Genomic DNA, 16,848 nt, shown 5'->3' with positions numbered 1-16,848 from the left:
AAGTTCTTTAAATCCCACCAACTTAAGGTTGGGCTGAATTCCATAACCTGAAGATGGGAAGTGAAGTGGCTCTTGCTGCCAAGAGAAGAGGATTCTGGGACAAGGAACTAGACGAGGTCCATATTTCAAAAGGTATACAGTCAGTCCAAACACAGAGATAGACCTCTGTCGGCTAGGGTTTATTCTAACGTGTTGGTACGTGAAGCCGACATACATACACCCGATGAAGCATGGACTGACTTTACAGTCCCACTGGGAACACGTGTGTGCTGCTCTTGTCTTAGGTCTAATGTCCATGGTAGGTAGTGTTAGTGTTTCAGCTCCCAGCTGGTGTAGTGAGACTGGGACATACACCTGTGATTCAGCAATGGCATAGACAAGCATTTCTGTTCCAGGATAGAGGATATTCAGTCAGAAAACAGGTGTGTGTGTGGGGGGGTGTGTGGGTGTGTGTGGTGGTGGTGGTTATATACACTGTCACTGACACTTCTTTAGAGAAGGCAGGCCAGTGAAAAACCAGCTATTGGGCAGGGCTAGGTTCCTCACTAAAGAGAGTCTGGGTCTTTGATTAGGCTTTCTAGCTTAAGCACCTCTGAGAAGCAGATTGCGTTCCCTTTATGGAGTATTAGGGAATGGAGTCATACAAGAATCCTGACATTCCACGCTCTTGCCCCATCAGGACTATCCATCACTTGGAGAGCTCAATGGAAATTGTTTTCTACCAACATTAAAAGTTATTTGGGAGCTTTTAAGACATAGCAAATATATATCTTTAAGAGAAGTTTATTTGCTTGTTTAAGTGAGCTGCACTTTATATATAGTGCTGATATAAACTGGTGCACAGGATCCTCTAAAACTGTTTATATCCACAGTAAAATACATTTCTGTGGTACTCATACAACAGAGTTAGTCTGGAGCCAAGGGCTTTGTGAACTCTGCTTATCGCCCAGCCTGTGTGGCTGTTACTCAGTCTTCACCATGCTTTAGGCCACCCTGGCTACCCATCCTGGCTCAGGCCCCAGTCTGCTGGTTCCAGGGCGCCTGCTTTGCCTATGCAGTTCTCCAGCATGCCTGGAAACACTCTTTCCGGAAGTTAGGGAAGGCCAGCCCCATAAGCCCACAGCACAGCTCTGGCCAGTGCTCCCTTCTGATTTACCTGTGTCTTTGCTTTCAATCTGTACAATTTCCCACCTTGTGTTCCTGGTATAGATTCTAGTACCTGGATACCTTCTTGGGCAAAGACATCTCACCCATGGTATATATATTAATTTCATTTATTTTTAAAAAATGGTGTGGTCCCTAACTGATACTTGTTACAATCTAACTGACTTAAAGGTAAATGATTTCAATTACTTGGAAATAAAATAAGAGTATTAAAAAAGACTGTCAACTAAAAATCTCCTAGACCAAATTCCTCACCTACAGGTGAGAAAACTCAGGAAAAGGAAGTGACTTGCTTAGGGTGAAACAACTAGAATTTAAGTCTCCTAGTCCTTGAGCAAATATCTGAAGAGGTGATATGTGGGAAAATGGTTAGTCCTATTATGTTAGAATCCAGAAGTCAGCCCAGAAGCAATGGGTAGAAGTGACAGGAAGTAGAGGCAAATTTGGGCTATAAATAGCAAAGAATTAATAATTAGAATTGGAATGAACTTCTCAGGAAGTAGTCAGTTTGCTGTTATTAGACTATTAGAGGCATTTAAACAGAAGTAAGATGAACACTTTTCAGGAATGTAAGAAGGGATATCTTGGCTGGAATTAAAAATCTGATGATCTCTCCTTTATTGAGATGCTGAGAACATAGGTGTTGCAATGTGAAGCACTGTACTCAGGTGGGGTTGGGCCAATTACGACTTTTACATTCCAAGTATAACAGTTGTAGCCTTTAAATCCCACCCTGACTTATACTGCAGCTTGCCTCCGCTGCCTTGAATGAGCCCTGTATCACTCTCCCTTTCTACCAGGGGTAAGGATCCAGGGAGAGTAAAAGGAGTGAAATAAGCTTCAAAGAGTTCCTGAGTACGGATCAAAGGGTAAGCAGGATTTGTAAGAGAAGGCATTCATATTAAAAAGTGCACTTCTTTAAGAAAAAAAAAGAAGAAAAGTTGCAGTCTCTGTTATTTGTCTATAAACAGAGAGCTTAAGTTGACAATAACAAAGTTATTCTGAAATGTAAAACTTAGAAGCAATAAGAAGTTTACCAAAAAAAAAGAAAAAAAAGAAAAAATGAAGCTTTCAGAAAGGTTAAGGCCATCTTGGCTGGGATCCAATTCACAAATTCAGTACAAATCTGTAAAACCCTTCTAAGCAAATCTGAGAGAAACAGTTCTAAAAGTGGCTATTCTCGGTACACATCTCCATTTCCATTCAAATCAGTGCAAGTTTTTAATACGTGGAGGCCATCATCATTACAGTTCCAACCCAGGGTCTGGACATCTGCCCGGGGACAGTCCTGCTCGTCCCTTTCAGAGCTCATTCGCACTACTGCCATCAAAATGAGGTGCAGCCTCCCTCTGAGGCTGGGACGTGATAATTGACTTTGAGAATTAAAGTAGGAGTTACAAGAATGTTTTCTTACCCAAACTATTATGCAAAACAAATGAAAAGACAAAAAGTATCCTTCTAGAGACCCCAGGTATGAGAGAGAAAAAAACAGGACGGAAAGAATATAGAAAGGAAGGTGAGCCACGATTCACGATTCATGTCACTGGGGGAAGAGGAGAGAGAAAGCCCCCCCCCACCCCCGTCTGTGAAAGGCATTTGAGAAATGCTACTGAAGTGATCTCATCAACAAAAAGAAAAGATCAAGGGACTTGAAAACCTGATTCAGCAAGTGGCTCATATATACTTTCGAAGGTATTGATCTCCTTTTTTATTTCTCTGGAAAAAAAAACCCCTACACGGACGTTATTGTGGAAAGACCACCTTTCTTATAAAAAAAATACACTGTGCTTTCTGAAGACCCTAGTAGCGATCTTGGATTTGGAAGGGACCTGAGACGTAGTGAAATTCAACATACCTCTTTTGAAGGAAAAGAACCTTAAACCCAGAGGAATTAGTCCCTTGTTTGCCATCATTTAGCAAAATAGCTTCAATCCAAATCTCCCAATATCAAGACCAGAGCCTTTTCCTATTGTACTCTGCAACCAATCAGGAGAGTTGGGATAAGAATTGTACTCTTGCCTAAGGAGAACAAGGAGAGGGGAAATGCCGTATGCGAAGCCCATAAAAACTTAAACAGCTGTTTGTCATTCTTATTACATGGTGACAGACTCAACTAATCGAGTCCTCTCTTCCTTACATGTCCCATCGAAGAGCTAGCAAATTTTATGTGTTCAATACATATGAAGCCTTCAACTGCTTCAAGCGTAACAAGACCTTAGACGTGTTTCCTAAGCCCCCCGCACCAATGAATTTGTAGTTTTATAAATACCATGGTGAAGAAGAAATGCTGTCTTGTCATATTCCAGCCAAATAACAGCTGGACTTTAAAAATAAAATTTTGAAGGCATTTGCCTTTTATATTTTTAATTTCTGTTTTCCTGGCTTATCGTTTTGTCATTTGATTTTGATGAGTGGTTAATACACATGCACAGCTGCCTGTTTTGGTGACCTTTCCCTTGCTGCTTCCATGTTCAGAGCTATAGAGCAGGTCCACAAGTTGCTTACTAAGTGATATTGGCGTTTTCGTGACTGGCAGACATTTTCCAGGAAAGCCCGGCTGGAACGGGGTCTTACCTCCTAGGCTGACTTTACATTAGTCACCTCAGAAGCCCCACAGGAAGATGGGGTAAAAGTGGAGGGAGGACATAGCCCCTTAAGACTGCTGTTCTGCATTATTCGCAGTAGCCAAGGCATGGAAAGAACGCAAGTGCACATTGACAGATGAATGGATAACGGAAATATGATATAGATACACTAGAATGTGATTCGTTCATGAAAAAGGGAATTCTGCCATTTGCTTGAAGGCATTGTGTCAAGTCAGATAAGTCGAGCAGAAAAAGCTAAATAGTGTATGATCTCACTTATGTGTGGAATCAAAAAAGGCCGAACTCACAGAAACAGAGCAGAATGGTGGCTGCCGGGGTTGGGGATGGGGAAGTGGACAGATGTTGTTCAAAGGGTGCACACTTCCAGCTGTGCGATGAGTCACCTCTGGAGATCTAGTGTGCAGTATGATGACGTAGTTAGCAATCTGTGTTATACACATGAAAACTGGTAAGGGAGTAGATCTTCAATTTTCTCCCCCAAAAAAGATAATTATGTGAGGTGATAGATGTGTTGAGTAACTTTATTGTGCTAATCATTTTCCAGTATATTTGTGTACAAAATCATCAATTGTACACCTTAAATTTATACAATGTTGCATATCAATTACATCTCGGTAAAGCCGAAAATTAAAAAAAATTTTTTTTCTGTTTGAAAGCCAGAGGAAACGTGGACGTGATCACGTATGGTCTGTGAAGGGACATCCTCACAGGCAGCAGCCACAGAGCTCTCCCATCACGTGAGCTTACCCAGGCAGCCCTCAATCGGTGCCTGTGGGGCACAGAGAAGTCTGGATCTTTTCAGTGCTTTTCTCAGTGATAATTATGGCTGTCTGTCTGTCTGTGTGTGTGTATGCATTTTCCTTTAAATCTTCTGCGTTCCTTCACTAGACTTTCAACTCCAAGCGGTCAGAAACATATCTGTTTTGCTTCCTCTGGTTTATCCAGTGTCTAGTTTGGGGACTGGCATACAGTAGGCACTCCAGAAATAATTGTTTGTTTGTTTGTTCGCTTGCTTGCTTTTTAGGACCACAAACTGATAGAAGGAGTTTATAAATCTTTTAGTTATTCTTTCGCTTTAGTCCCTTCTTACTCTTCCTGCTAAGGGAGGGGAGCAAAGTGGAGCAAGGATTATGAGTACCTGTTATCTACCCTGCCTTTAATGGGAACTGTAACTCCAGCAGGATTTGCAATCAGCTCACACTTGAACGGATGCCAGGAAATACCCTGAAGTCAGCAGAAGGCTGCTACCCATCCGCGCAGTCGGCAGTCCTCACAAAGGCACTGCGCTGCTGTTGGTATCACAGCACGTAACTTGACTCCATTCACGAACTCGCAGTCCCCCAAAAGCACATGAGGTCTCAATGGCAACCCTGGGCAAGCTGCTGAGGGGAGGTTTGCACAGGCTCCTTAAGCTCCTGGGCCACGATAGCCCTTCTATGATTACACTCATCAGGCATTGCTGCCATGTGCGGCAGAGTAACAGGAGAGCTGTATACAGCGTGACTTGCTATATTTAGGGGAGAGGAAATGGGCCATTCTGAGGAAGGTCATAAGAAGTTACTTCAGGAAAGTGAAGGCACCACATATTTCTCTGTATATACAGGGCATGCAGTATAGCACAGTATTTATGAGCTCGGGGACTGGACTGAGGCTGCCTGGGATCAACTCTCAGCTCCGCACTTGTTAGCTGTGTGACCCGGGGTCAGTTACTTCATTGCTCTCAGCCTTAACGTTCTCCTCTATAAAATGGAAAAGTAATAACGTCTTTTTTACAGAGCTGTATGATGTTTAACTTTAAAAATGTGTGTTAAAAAACTTAGCACATTCTCTGGCTTATACGTACTTGATAAATGTTTGCCCCTACTCCCTCCCAAAAAATAACCAGAAAGTTGGTTTGAATCCAGACAATCTGGTATTCAGTGGGATTTCCAAAGGTATTTCTATACAACATGTTTTTCTACAGTTACGTTTTTCTTTTTTTTCCTTTTACAATGGTTAAGAACTCTGACAATAATGTTTAACTAACCCAGAAAATAATATCATCAACTAGATTATTAGTATTACTAAAAGGTAACTTACTATATTAATACCCGTTATATAGTTAAAAACCAAATGAAGAAGGATAAATGACAGATTAAGAAAACTCTGTTAGAACAAGGGTAAAGACAGAATTCTGTAACTCCTAGTTTATTGAAAAATGACCAGACTGAATACTTTAACATGATGGAAAACATTATTTCATTGTGTATGGTCAAAGATTTAGTTACTTTATGGTATAATCTTCCAACCAAATCGAGATGGCCCAGGCCTGAATATTGGGTCCCTAGGCCAAGGAACCTCAATCTTCACTAGAAAAAAACCTGCACTTGTAAGTGCCTATGAAAATGTGATCACCCTGGCTGGTGTGGCTCAGCGGATTGAGTGCTGGTCTGTGAATCAAAGGGTCACCAGTTTGGTTCCCAGTCTAGGGCACATGCCTGGGCTGCGGGCCAGGTCCCTGGTAGAGGGTGTGCAAGAGACAAGCACATATCAATGTTTCTCTCTCTCTCCCCCTCTCTCTGAAATAAATAAATAAAATCTTTAAAAAAATGTGATTGTCAATGTACTCTTGGTATATATTTTTTTATAGAAGACAGTATATTTCTGGTTTTGAGCCCTCCTTCCTCCTCCTCCTCTTCCTTTCCCCCTCTCCACCCCACCCCCCATACACAAATACACATATACTAATCAGAGTTCGTTTTAATACTTGTCCCCAGGATCATTATTAAACATCAGTCTCTCCTACTGGTATGAAAAGTTTGCCTTCTGGAAACTTTGAAGTGCTTCCTAATGTCTGACAATGCCCAGCTCGTACTGCTCATGCCAGGGATTTGCGCACCGCCTGGGGTGGCCCGCAGCTACCACTAGACACTACGCTGCTGCAGATGCTGCTATGAAACGTCTTCATGTGTTTTCAAGGGATTAGGTCCTGGAAGAAATACTGCCAGTAAAAGGGATAATAGAAAGATTCTTCCCCTGAAGCTAAAGAAGGACTTTAGCCAGGACCCAAGATAGGTGAAGTATTGTGTTATTCTGAAGAGAGCAAATTAATCTTCCCTGTCTGTTGGGAGGGATTCTGCCAAACGAACAACGGGAAGACCGGTCCCTACTCTGTGGTAACATGGTAAATAACCAGGCAACATCACTACTGAAGTGCTGACCAGACCCATAAATTGCTCCCCTGCCTCTGGGGAGCAATTTCTGCTGATTTACTGCTTGTGCCTTTAAAACAAACAAACAATAGGGGGAGAGAGGCAGACAGGCATTGATAAAGTTGTGGGTAAACACACAGAGCGAAGCTAGTCTTTCCATCCACACTTTCAAAAAGGATTGAGTAATGTACTGGTTAGCACCCAGACCCAGGCTGGGCTTTACCCAAGCCATTATTCATTTTATGCTAGATCTGCTCAAACCATCACTGATATCCAAAAATGGTTTGATAGTAACTGGGGATCACTTGTTTGGGGTTAAAAAAATTCCTATTTTGTATGTTTGTCCTTTTTTTTTTTTTTTACAAGAATGTAGTGAAGTGAAAGAAACAGAATTCTGGTGTTCATTGGAACGTAGCAGGTCCTTTCATTTTAAGACTAAAACGGCACCGTGGAGTGCTTGGATTGCTGTGTGCAGCAATGCAGGATCGAGCTGCAGCTCAAAGTACTCAGCTATAATATGTAATGAAGACTAGCACTTCCTCTGCTTTGCCAAGAAAACCAAGCTGGCACTCCCAAGAAACAACATAAAGATCCCGTGTCTAACTCAGACACACCTTCAGAAACACCCTGAGCAGCAGAAAAGAGCTACAGAAAGGCCACTCACCCTCTGCGTCTTCTGGCCGAGTAAGATCGATGACACCTGGGCCCAGCTTTCCCTCTTCACTTGACTTTCCTGTTAACTGGGGCCCCAAATTCTCAAAGCGCGTTCTTTCCTAGAGGGAAGAAAAATTAGAGGCTTATTCTAGCTTCCAAAGCAGCCACTTTTTCCTTCTAGTTTCTATCTTGCTTACTGGGCAAAACTTGGATTTACAAACATCATTTCTGTTCATCTTGGGCTCTGAGGATCTCTCAGGAAGATTCCACTGAAGCCTGACTGCGTGGACAGGTTCTGAACCACAGAGACCTGTGACAGGAAACCTGCCCATGCTGCACTCTGCACCTCCTCTCTGTTGGACTTGCTCTAGCAATCTAAAGGGGTGCAACTGAGAAGTCTGAACCAAAAGTGCAAGACCTGAAAGAACGGTTCCCATTAAAATATACATACTGCTGTTTAATGGGAGAGGCACATTCCCAACTTAGAGATCATAATTTGCACTGGTATTCCTGGGAAAATACAAGTCAAGATTTTATGCAAGAGGATTTCAAAGCCAATGTTTCAAAGCAGGCAGACTAGATGATGGCATTGACACTATTATTTTGCCTAGGAGTTTCAACTGTAACTTCCTGGGACATGAAAAGAATATTACTCCTAGTCAGCCATTGAGTTAAGAAAGTGCCACCATTGGAGAGAAGCCCAAAGGTGTTCTACTTGTTCACCAGTTGTTCTAGAAGCAGGGCCTGGAAACAGCACAGTGAACCCGCCCTCCGCAGCACTTGGGATCGGGTGGCAGAGGGCTCACTGACCATCACTGACTCGTTCTCATCCACGGAAACACAGTGCGTGTCCCCTTCTAGCCTCTACTCTCCAGACTCAAACTTGGCTTTGTGTTGTGCTCATGAATGAATGAAACCTTGTTGTTCATTACTATGAAACAATATTAAATGTCATGTCAGCTTGAATTTACAGACATGAAATAGCAGCTTGCAGCTCCGGGAATGGTTTCTGCATGTTATACTGAATGCATTATGCAGCAGGAGAGTGCCGATTGCTGTTCAGCCCATTGTTCAGTGACCTAGTTCTGTACTGAGCATGTTCGGCGTTAGATGGAAACACTCTGAGTGTTCTCTTCTGTAAGATGTTTAGAAACTTGGAAATATTCTTAAGGAGCAAACATACAATTACTTGATAGAGGCTGTGTCTCATTTATACAGTCTCACTACGTTGTGCTTTCTAATATGATTATTTTTGAATATCATTATATTTCTATAATTAATTCCCATCAGTCAAATTGTGCAGGAAGCCTTCCAGTTCCCCTTCATCATGGAATATGTTGAAATCTGTGTTGGAAGAAAACACAGCATAAACCTTGCTTTATTCAAGCACCATTTCTATGAAAGATTAGCAACGAAATTATAATCATGAATTTCCCCAACAGGGTAATACTGACTAGTCACAATGTGGGGAAACCTCTGAAATATGACACTTATAAAGAGCAGAATGGAAATAAAAAGCAAATTAGGTATGGTTCCCCAATACCTCCTTATGTGAAAACAGTGCCGCACAAGAACAAATTAACCCAGAGGCAGACCACAACAAAAAGCGACCACAAGCCATGTGGGAGTTTCACACGTTGTCGGAGGCAGGACAGCTGCTTTTAATCAGCCACTTTCTATTTTTGAAGTAGCACTTTTAGTTGTCCTGATGTAAAGGAAAAGAATTAAAGTAAAGATGAGCAGTACTGGGGAAAGCAAAATATTCAACCTTTGTTTTATCACATTGTTTCACATTTCAAATATTTGCATGTGAATGCTCTCCTTGTGTTAAATGCGAAAGGAGTTTTCATGTGACACCTGCAATCTTCCTGGAAGAACCACCTTTAACTGTGTTTTCATAGGAGAAAAACAACTTTCCCTGAAAATCAACAGACCATGCTCCCTATCAATACGCATATTTCAAGTTATCTTTCTAGTCATCCATTCTCTTTGATTCTACTGGAAAATATTCTCCGTAAAATACTAAATAAATAAATAAATAAAAGTTCCTGAAAGAATATCAATATTTTGACAAGGAAGGAGAAGAGGGAAAATTACATGCCGCGGTTTGTAAAATCCTAAGACAACAAAGCTTACATGATGATAATGTCTTTTCTTTTATAAAAAAATGAAGTGCACTCACAATTCAGCAGTATCAGTCTGTTTTTAATCATAACAGACATTCAATAACACATTCACGGTGTCTCTGAAGTCATACATTTTCCTGACTTCATTGAAAAAAAATTCTTCTGCAGAGATACTTTCCTTATAAAATATCAATATTTTGCCCAGGTAGAAGTCAAGGAAGAATATTCCATGAAACACATGTTAAATAGTCAGAAACTAAATCAATGATAAAAATTGTTTGGGGCAGTGGGCTGCATTTTATATTTGGTAATATTAAGCACCTGTGTTTGAGATTAAAGTTGGACCCTGCAAAGCCATGCCCTTTCATATAAATTTCTACCTAGTCTCCCAGAAGATTTCCTTCTTTTCTTCAAAGAATAGCTCAGAATATTTATTTTCCAGTCGCATAACCATAAGATAAGAGGGCCTGATGTCTACGAGTTAGCTCTGGGCAGCTGAGCTAAGCAAAGATTTTACTAGTGAGGTTGAACCTGAGCTAGAAAATACAGGATGTGGACGTGGGCACAGAGAGAAGTTCAAGGATACTTTAGTTCCAATAGGCTTCAACTTCTAGCTATTAAGTGCCAATGGGTATGCCCCTGTATGGAACAAATACAGACTGTGGGTGGCAAGTTCTTAACTCCAAATTTTCCATGCACTTAAACTAGCTCTCACAACATACATAGCTCCCAGGTTAAGATTTTAGAGATATAAGCAAAACACCTCAATGCTAACTTAATTTCAACCCCCCAAGAAAACTCCCCAGTTCATGTTGACAGTGAAATGTGCATTTTACAAACAGCGATGTGATCAGACACTTACACGTTGTTAGTCACAAATATGCAGGAAACATAAAAGTTACTGAAAAAAATTAAAGTCAGCTCTGCTGTAGGACTGTTGGCTAAGTGCTTTGAAATTATGATGTATGAGTAGATGCTGCGCATTAAATACAGATATTAAATGATAAAGCCCCCTTTAGTGAGAGCTGATGAATGTTAAATGTTACAAGCCCCAAGACTGAGGTATCCATCATCTTCACATGTCATCAGAGTCCATGACGGGGCAGCCTCACTGATGACAGAGAGACTGCCGCATTATTATCCCTATTTCCAGAGTCACTGAACAAACCATTCAACTCCTCAGGCATTATTTTTAACTTTGCATTAAATTAGCAACTTTGCCCTTCCTGCCATGGCAAGATTGATCCATTTCGTCTTTGCATCAGGGGAGACAGAGGATGGATTCCAGATAACTAAAAGAACAGAGGTTTGTTTCCATCTAGGGAAAAAAATCAACTTCCTCTTACTGGCAACGAACGTAAAATTGTGATATGGGGAGAGAACGGCAATGAAACAGTAAGCACACAATAATGGCTTTTCTTTGCACTTAGATAAAAGCTGAATTTTTGATGTGCACAGTATATTTTAATAAAATTTTATATACTATGTTTTATACACTTATTGGCTATTCCATAATAATGTGTGCGCTAACAGTGAAATTGCTCTTAAATTTATGTGTGTTATTTATATGTTCCCACGTAACAATGCTTTTTGTTGTAAAAAATATTCTGTTTATTAATGTAACTTTACAACCACTGCATCCGAGATCCGCGGTAAATTAATGACATTTTTATTATTTTATAGTGTCATTAAATTTTTACTGATCACTCCATCAAACAGAGGCAGTAAAGGCCATAATGTAAACTGGGACACTTAGATCAGGCAGCAGGAAGACATTCCTTAGAGTCTGAAGAAAACTGCTAGCCATAAATGATATTTATACCATCTTTAAGCATGTTAGAATACTTGGATAAGTTTGGCAAAACTGTTTCAGTAGTAGAGTGGATTGTGTACTTAAATAACAGTTTGCTTGCCAGCGAGACAACCTTTTTCAGACCGTGCGGGAGATGACTGAATGCAGCCATCTCCCGAGGAACAGCACGGTGTGCGGTGTGAGGACTCCACCCACACCCTCCCTACTGGACCGCCAAGGCCAAGGCCAGCCAGCCTCTACCACCCCGCAGAGGATTTCCCCTCGGCCCCTTTTTCTACAAACCAAAGTGGAAGATGGCACATACTTGCTGAGACAGGCTTTTTGTTTGCTGCTCTAACGAACAAATATATTTCATTTGACAGGTAGGTACGGCTGGACAACGACATGACATTTCCTTCCAATGCTCTAAATGAGAGGTACTTTACCAACCTTCATTCAAAGCTTGTTTCTAAAGAATGTCTGAATGTGGTGTCTTTCATAACAGCCACAGAAGATGTTCCTAGGGGGCTATTCCCTACATGGTAGTTCAAATGGGTAAAAATTAATTATTTCATATTACTTACACATGTAAAATACATTATAATTAATATGCTCTACAGTGTCTCTCAAATATTCTGTTTATAGGATGCATATATACATATTATACAAATACTGCATACTTTGTAAAATATATACGTTATATATTTCTATACAGCATGTAGAAGATAGTATTAATAAATAGAAAATTTTATGCTCATATCATCTCAAATTTAGGACCACCTATCTCCTACATGGGGTTTCCATATCAATCTTTTTTCAGTAAATAAGAATTTTGTTGTTGCATCCTAAAATACTAAGTCTTTAAATATTAAAGACTTTTAAAAGTCTTTCGGATTTGTAATAATAAGGAATTTTTCAGGGAAAGTTAATACTGCAGCACCACCAGGCATGTTTTTGTGTATTCCTGAAGCAAAGTTTTCTAAGAGAAATAACAAACACTTGCATTATGAATAAAAATTCTCTAAGGCCACCACAACAGATCTTATCGCTCCTCAAAGTTTCAGCTTTGTTTAAGTTAAGCACCACTCAAAAGAAGTCCTGTCATCTTATCCCAGCTTCCAGCTGTAGCGTCTCTCCAACCCAGGAAAACCCCTACCTACACTAAAAGCGAAGACCTCCCTGCAAAGGCAGCTCCCCCGCAGTGCTGTTTGTCCCACTGCTCTCCTTGCCCCTCTATGCCAGGCTTCCAGATTCCTTTCACTGAGCCTCTTGCTCTAGGCCCTGTCCTCCATGACCTCCCATCATCAAAACCTCACCTAGCACAAGCCCTCACGCCTGCACACCTGGATCACAGCTGCAGCCTCCTTGCTGGTCGGCCTGATCCCTGAGACTGCTCCTCTCCCCCAGTCTGTCTGCCCACACTCCCCATTGCAGGATTCCACTCCCTGTCTCCTAACTTCCTATTTCCTATTGCATTTCATCCAAAGTCCTCTACCTGGTTTTCAAGGTCCTTCATACACTGCTCACCACTTGTCTTTTTTTTTTTTTTTAATAATCCTCACCCGAGAATATTTTTACTGATTTTAGACAGAGAGGAAGGGAGACGGGGAAGGAGGAGGAGAGGGAGAGGGAGAGGGAGAGGGAGAGGGGGAGAGAGAGAGAGAGAGAGAAAGAACATCAATTGGTTGCCTTCCATACGCACTGCAACCCACAACCTAGGTATGTGCCCTGACTCTGCCTGGGAATCGGACCCACAACATTTTGCTATATGGGACAATGCTCCAACCAACTGAGCCACCCAGCCAAAGCCCCACATGACTTTTTAAACTCAATTTCCTACAACTCTCCCATTATACACCCTCTGTGCTGGGTGGACAGTAACTTGCCTTCCCATAACAATACCAAGATCACACCTGTTCTCTCTTCCTCCTGGCTGCTAGCATACTACTTTCTTCTCTCTTCTTCCTTACCAAGTTTTATTCATATTAAACACCCAAATTGTCCATGAACTCTATAAACTCTTTGATCTACCTACTCTCTGATATATAAAAAGTCTTAGTCTCCCTACATAATTAGCCCCAAGCTATACACTATGTTAAGGAATTGAGCTTTGGTTCATATGCACCTCCAAGTCCCTTCCAACAACATCAAAATATTTTTCAAGTCTGGGATCGTGTCTTATGCCTTTTCTATATTTCTTATAATGCATTTGCAGGATTTTACAAGGCCACATAACTGATTTACAAGGCCACATAAATCAAAAATAGCTTTTGCCAGTGAGTGTCCAAAAGGGGCAAGAACTACCAACTTTCTAGTATTTCAAGTCTATAGAAGAGATATTCAGACTCAGCACTCCACACTCTACTGGTGATACCACTTTGGGCAGGAATAATCAAAACAAAGAAAGCCAGAAAAAATATTGTAACTATTTTGTGAAAGAGGGAAATAAGCAATTTTAGAAGAACAAAGTAGAAGAATACAGCTTGATAATAGAACTTAATAAGAAAAAAAAAAAAGGTTTTGAGTCTGACTTGGAATTTCTGCAGCTTAAAGGTGCATCTTTGCAAAGCTTTGCGAAACACTGGCAAAAGAGGACACCTCCCACCATAAATGCTTGGCTTAAAAAACAGTACACATTTTAAAATAAAAAAATGTTTTTGTTTTATTTTGTTTTAAAGCAGAATAATGTTAAGTATAAATCGAGAGAGCCTGTATCTCATTCTGAAAAACTTTCTCGAAGTCCATGCTCTGGACATATCTTGCCATGACATGATTCTCAAGAAGTAAGTACTACTAAGCGCACACGTGGTTTCCTTTTTATTGACTTACAAGCTGTATCACTTTATTGGCCTTTATTTTACATCCTTTGCTATATACTTAGTAATGTAATGAAGGATCAAAAATGCAGGCTTTCTATCAGAAAGTAACCACGTATGCTTTTTTAAAAGGTGATTTCTTTTCTCGGAAGGAATTCATTTGGAGGCACTGGGGTTTACTTTCATAGTGATGTTTTGATGGTCCCAGAATCAATAATTGTGATAATACTCTGCCTGGGTGAAATGAGATTCATTACTGAACCTCTGTTAAGTCATATTCTGTCAGCTAAAACTGAATTTCTCTAGCCTTTGATTACACAACAATTGTGCTAGGACTGATGAATTAGGCCTAAGTTTTCCAACTCCACAGCACAAACACATGGAGGGGAGGTAGGAAAGAGTGTTTTTTACTAGTCATTACTGTGTGGAAGGCCCTGCCCAAGGAATATTAACCCTCATACCAATACTTCAAGGAAGATACTGCTACTGCTATCAATTTCACACGAGAAAAAGAAGGCGAGGCACAGAAATTTTTTAATATTTTCATTGTCACTTAACCAAAATTTAGATAGGTGTTTGTGTGAGGTGAATTCAGAATCATAACTCGAACTTAATTACCATATGATTTCTCTGAGCCTATTTCCTTGACTGTAAAGTGGAAAAGAAAACGCACATGCCGTGGGGCTGTGATGATTAGATAAGAGATTGGATGTGTGAGTGCTTTGCAAAATTGAAGCAACTCATAAAATATCCACTTCTGTTAAAGATATTGCATAGTGTTTGCTGAGTGTTTCAAAGCTAAATACTAATGAGGACAGTGCCCTGACCTAAAAGCCAACATCCCTTCTCCTGTACCAACAGTGCAAGTGTGCACCCAAAGATGCTCTCTTTCTTGACTTGGCTGCTAAGTGTCTCAGAACTAAGCTTTAGTCAAAGAACATATATGAAGGACCCATGGACATGGACAGCAGTGTGGGGATTGACTATGAAAGTGGGGGGTGGACTGGGTGCAGGGAGGCAAAAGGGGAAAAATTGGGACAACTATAACAGCAGAAAATTTAAAAATGTTTAAGAAAGAACTAAATTTAAATCTCAACGTTAGTAACCATGTAGTATCTGGATCTTGTTATTCCCTACTGATAAGCTCTCAAATGCCCCCCATCATCAGCACGAGGAGAATGCAACTTCTCTCAATAGCGTGCGTAACCTTGCAGGGTCCGACTCCTGCTTCCTCACCAGCTTTAGGTCCTGCTCATTTCCGTGTGTATTCTCTGTCCCAGTAAGATGGAACTTCTCGGAGTGTCCTCAATCAGCGATGATAGTTTATGCCCTTGTGCATTTGCATACACTATTCCCTCTTACAATGCCTTCCCTTAGTCCCTTCCAGGTCTAATTAAAGCATTTTTTCCGGACAAAATCCTTTGTTGACTGTCCTCCACCAGCTCCAGGCAGAAATTATGGTATTCTGTCATCACACCATATTTATAGAAAAAGTTTCCCAATTATTGGTTTATATGTTTGTTTACATTTTCCCACCTTACTCCTTAAGATGCAGTGTCCATGTCTTATTAATCTTTATATCGTCAGTTGCTACCATCAGTGCCTCTCATGATGCTTGTAAATACTAGGTACTTTGGTTGCCAAATCCTAATATTTCTGATAAAGTTATTTCCCTCTCTTCTTTGTTTTTAATTTTACTTTTAAATTAATTTTCAGATTTTTTTTTAAACAATGACATTTAGATGATTAAAAGGTAGATAAGTGCAAAGGAAGGTGTGTGTCAGCAGAACGAGACAGCGATCTCCTGGTCAGGGTTACCTTTGTGCTGAGATACAGAGAGTCTGCTTGGTTACCATTATTCACAAGGGCTCCGGCAAGAATCTTCCCTAATGTCTCCACCACCACCACCACCTCCAGTATTCTTCTCACACCCTCCGACATTGCTTAGCAATCCATCATTAGCAAACCAGTCTTTGAATTAACTAACAATGCCAATATTTTACGAAAGGACAATAGAATAAACTTAACCAAAATCATGTTAATTTCAAGTTTAATTCCTCTAAAGAAAGAAGAGCATCTCTGGGAAAGATAACGTAAATGAAACCACATGAACAGAGACATAAAGCGCTTGGTCAAGGTACTGTAATTGCAAAGCAAATAATTTACAGGAGTTTAGGAATAGGCAAGCTCAGCAAAGCTGGCTGCAACGGGCTAAACTATGTCCTCTTAAAATTCTTACATTGAAGCCCTAACCCCTGGCCTCCTACTTCAGAATGTGACGGTGTTTGGAGATGGGCCTTTAAAGATGTGATTAAGCTAAAATGAAGCCTGTTGGCGGCTATCTGATGGGTATCCTGGTAAGAGGAGGTGTTTAGGACATACAGAGAGACGTGAGAAACGTGTGCTCACAGAGGAAAGACCACGTGAGGACACTCATCGGCAAGAGGGCAGCCATCTGCAAGGGGAGAGGCCTAAAGTGAAACCAATCCTGCTGGCACC

General features: G+C 40.8%; 1 protein-coding gene across 21 annotated transcripts in view; it reads right to left on the bottom strand.

Annotated features, from left to right (window-relative positions):
- Positions 1 to 16,848, bottom strand: part of SOX6 (SRY-box transcription factor 6) — a 597,341-nt gene that overhangs the window by 28,944 nt on the left and 551,549 nt on the right. For all 21 annotated transcript variants that reach the window (XM_053924605.2, XM_045194160.3, XM_024558829.4 and 18 more), the window contains one exon: positions 7,626 to 7,734. In XM_053924605.2, coding sequence (XP_053780580.1) covers positions 7,626 to 7,734 — 109 coding nt within the window. The remainder of the gene's footprint in view (positions 1 to 7,625; positions 7,735 to 16,848) is intronic.

The sequence above is a fragment of the Desmodus rotundus genome, chromosome 5, assembly GCF_022682495.2.
Source record: "Desmodus rotundus isolate HL8 chromosome 5, HLdesRot8A.1, whole genome shotgun sequence".
NCBI classification, from domain to species: domain Eukaryota; kingdom Metazoa; phylum Chordata; class Mammalia; order Chiroptera; family Phyllostomidae; genus Desmodus; species Desmodus rotundus.
This window is presented reverse-complemented; position numbering and strand designations above follow the sequence as displayed.